Below are 3,455 nucleotides of genomic sequence, written 5' to 3' on the forward strand. Positions count from 1 at the left end.
TATATGAAAAGCTAAAGTGAGCATTAATATATAATAGTATTACAAAAGATCAAAGAGGTGTTACATGTACATGAAATCCTACATTATCAAACTCTCCATTTAATCTAATTATAATCTAAGGGACCTATTTCTTCTTCAGTTAAAACTCATGTTTACCCCTCCCCAGTATTTTAACATCATATTGAAAAATTAAAAAACTTACACTAAAACTAAACAACTTAGGTAATTAACAACAACAACAAACAAACAAACAAACAAAGAAACACAAAAACTACAAGACTTGAATCTTGAACATGACTTGTTTGTCCACTACTTCCCAAATTCCAACTAAATTTTCATCTCCATTTGCTAATTCCTCATGACTTGCAACATTCAAATCCAATGTACTTTCATCATCTCCAATATTTTCTTGATTTTTCTCCTTAGAATCTTGATCATCATCATCATCACATTTCTTTGAACTTAACCTCTCAGAGTTGAAAATGATTATTGCATCTTTAAAAGACACTAAATCACCATCAGAAAGTGTTAATCTTCCTGTTTCTATTGATTTCTTGATACCCTTTAGTGAAAAGGTATCAACTTGATCAATATCTTCCATGACGAAAACTCTGTTTGGATTTTCTTGAATTGCATCAACAAATCTTTCAAGATAAGTCCTACCATGTTCATTTCTTGATCTTTTCTTGTTACTAATCACTTCTTGATTGTTAAGATCAGTTGAATCGGATTTCAATGATGATGAGAAGCTACTGATTCCAATGGTAACAAAGTTATTATCTTCACCAAACGCGATTTTTGCTAACTCTCTTGAAATTTTCTCCTTCCCTTCAGAGTCACTACCTAAAAAGAACAACCAAGATTCTTTCTTTTTGGACCTACATTCAAGAATTGTATTTACTATATCATGAATGATGTCTTTTTGCCATGGTACTTTCTTCTCCAATGCCTTACAAAGGACTTTCATGTTGTCTGGATTGAAATCTTTGAATCTATCAATGTTCTCAATGTATCCACTTGCTTCACTTGATGAAGCAGAGTTAGGACTTGAATTGGGATTTGACAAAAGCTCTGGCTTTGTACTGCTACTAACGACTTCGTTTTGATCGGATATGAAGAATTGATGTTCTTTTGGTGATTGATTTGGTTCAAAGATGACAGGCCAATTCAAAAGGCTTTTATGCAACTTGGTGCAACTTTTTATCATGTGGTCATTTGAAGATGATATTGAATTAGAGGAACAAGGAGATGGTGGTGATGAAGATAGTGGACTAATTAAGCCTTTTTCAAGAAAATGAGGTTGTTGTTGCTTATGAACAGAACTACAAATTGAATTCCACTTCTTGCATAGTTCTAACATCACTTCAGATTCCTAAAAAAAAAGAACAATAAAGTAGGATTAGCAAGTCGAAAATTCATAAGACAGGTTACCTGCTACAACATGTTATAAAAAGGAAGTACACTACTGTCAGTATATATAAGTTAAGTACTTAATTTCTCTGATGGTCACTCTACTATCTCGAAAAGTAACCTTATTGGAATCGAGAAAAAAAAAATGACTTTCTGAGATAATAACTATTAATTGAGTACTACTTTCATGCATGCAAATTTCAAGATTTGGATTACTAGAATAAAATAAGGACCTGTTGATTGTTTTCTTGTTTGTGCTCTTCTTTGTACTTTTGGAGCCATAAAGGCAAACTTGAGGTGGAATATGTTGACTCAGTTTTAACTTGTATGCTTGTAACTGTTTTAGCTTCTTTGTTGAAATTGGCTAAACAATCAGCACAACAAGTTAGATTCTTCTCAACTCCACCTCTACCAATTGACCAACTTGAACCATCCATTGCTGCCTTGTTCCTAAAGTGACTATGCAAATCACTACAAAAAAAAAAAACAAGAAAATGTAAAGAAAAGTTACAAGAATAACATATACAGTGTAGTACCACAAAGTGTACGTAGACCTTACCCCTACCTTGTTAGGTAGAGAGGTTGTTTATGACAGAACCTCGAATCAAGAAAAAAGAAATAACGGAAGTGAAGAAAATAAAAATAGGATCTTTAAGTTTACCTTGTAAGATTGAGACTGAGACCCAAACTTCCAACAGGAATGGTAAGTGGATAAAGATCCCAAAGTGTTTGTAAAGAAGGATGTCCAGTTTTACACTTTGTGTAAGTTTGAAAACTTGCAATTCCAAGAAGCCATAGCCTACCATTTTCACCCATTGCACTATTCAACAATCTACTTAGCTCCATTATCATGTGTTCAACAGGAGAATAGTAACTAATATTCCTTTGTTGTTCACCATATTTTGTCCAAAACTCAGACACCCACCTAAGATCACCTAAATACAAAACAACCCCTCTATTCATATAGTTCTTCACTAAAGTCCTAAGCTCTCTAAGTTTGACCTCAAACTCTTCTCTTGAAACATTTCTAAGTGTGAAAAGTGGTACACTTATGAATTGTACATGTTTCATGTCTCCTTGTACTTCACCTTTATCAAACTTATCTATAACTCCTCTAACAACCCCTTCACTTGTGGCTAAACACTCACCAATAACAACAATGTTTCTCCTTTTCTTGAAATTCATCATACTTTCCACAACACTCATAACATCATCATTCTTTACAACTTGATGTTGTCCTGTTTTACTAAGTGACAAATTTAGAACATGATGATGACTAGTTGATGATGTTATTTGTGTGTTTGTGTTACCTAATACCAATGGCTTTGTGCTACTAATTATCTCCATACTAGAAACAACTTGTTCTACATTGTTTTTCACTTGTGTACTAGAAAAACCAGCCTCCCTCATGACTCTACTAATACTAGGATCATCAAGAATTGAGATCACTAGTTGTTCTATCTCAACTTTAAGAGCTAAGATAGGTTGTTGTTGATTCTCTATCGATCCACGACGTTGATGAGCTTGAGCCCTTTTGAATGCAGCAACTAAGGCATTAGAAAGTGAAGGGAGATGAGAATGAGGACCCAAAATTGGACTTGAAACTGAGGTGGGAAGTCTATTAAGTGCAACATTGAAACAAAGTTCAAGTGCTTTACATTGAAGTGGATGTGTATGGGATTGAAGACAAGCTCTTTTAAGAAGACCACTAGAAGATGAAAGCATAGCACTTGCTACATGAAGAGGAGTTACTTGTGCATGTCCTCTTCTTCTAGCTAAGTTCACAGCTTGTTTAACTATGCTTGAAGATTCAGAAGTTAATGATTGTTGAAAAGTATAACCGCCCGTCCTCATGTTATAGAACGTCGATTAATTTATGATGAATCCTCACGATACGATACAGAAAAAAACCTTGTTATAAGTAGGAAGGAAACTAAATTTTCATTTAGTGGATATATAGTGTAACAAGTTGTGTTTTTTTGGTTATGTAGTGAAGGGAATTAATAGGAGTTGATGGGGGAGTTTGTTCTTTTCTTGTAGTTGTT

At 33.9% G+C, this 3,455-nt stretch overlaps 1 protein-coding gene across 1 annotated transcript; it reads right to left on the reverse strand.

The window, feature by feature from the left end:
- Positions 1-3,455, reverse strand: LOC107003097 (protein SMAX1-LIKE 3-like). Its single transcript, XM_015201351.2, has 3 exons — positions 2,072-3,455; positions 1,644-1,881; positions 1-1,372 (listed from the first exon to the last, which is right to left on the reverse strand). The coding sequence occupies exons 1-3, from the start codon at positions 3,262-3,264 to the stop codon at positions 272-274; spliced, it is 2,532 nt and encodes an 843-aa protein (XP_015056837.1). The 5' UTR covers positions 3,265-3,455; the 3' UTR covers positions 1-271.

The sequence above is a fragment of the Solanum pennellii genome, chromosome 11, assembly GCF_001406875.1.
Source record: "Solanum pennellii chromosome 11, SPENNV200".
NCBI lineage: Eukaryota > Viridiplantae > Streptophyta > Magnoliopsida > Solanales > Solanaceae > Solanum > Solanum pennellii.

What these genes read in the sequence shown, in the direction of transcription:
- LOC107003097 (XM_015201351.2), bottom strand. Translation starts at nt 3,264, where the DNA reads ATGAGGACGGGCGGTTATACTTTTCAACAATCATTAACTTCTGAATCT. An exon ending in CTCAGTCTCAATCTTACAAG is followed by an intron (nt 1,882 to 2,071) that starts GTAAACTTAAAG and finishes TTTTTTTTGTAG; the next exon opens with TGATTTGCATAGTCACTTTA. An exon ending in AACAAGAAAACAATCAACAG is followed by an intron (nt 1,373 to 1,643) that starts GTCCTTATTTTA and finishes CTTTTTTTTTAG; the next exon opens with GAATCTGAAGTGATGTTAGA.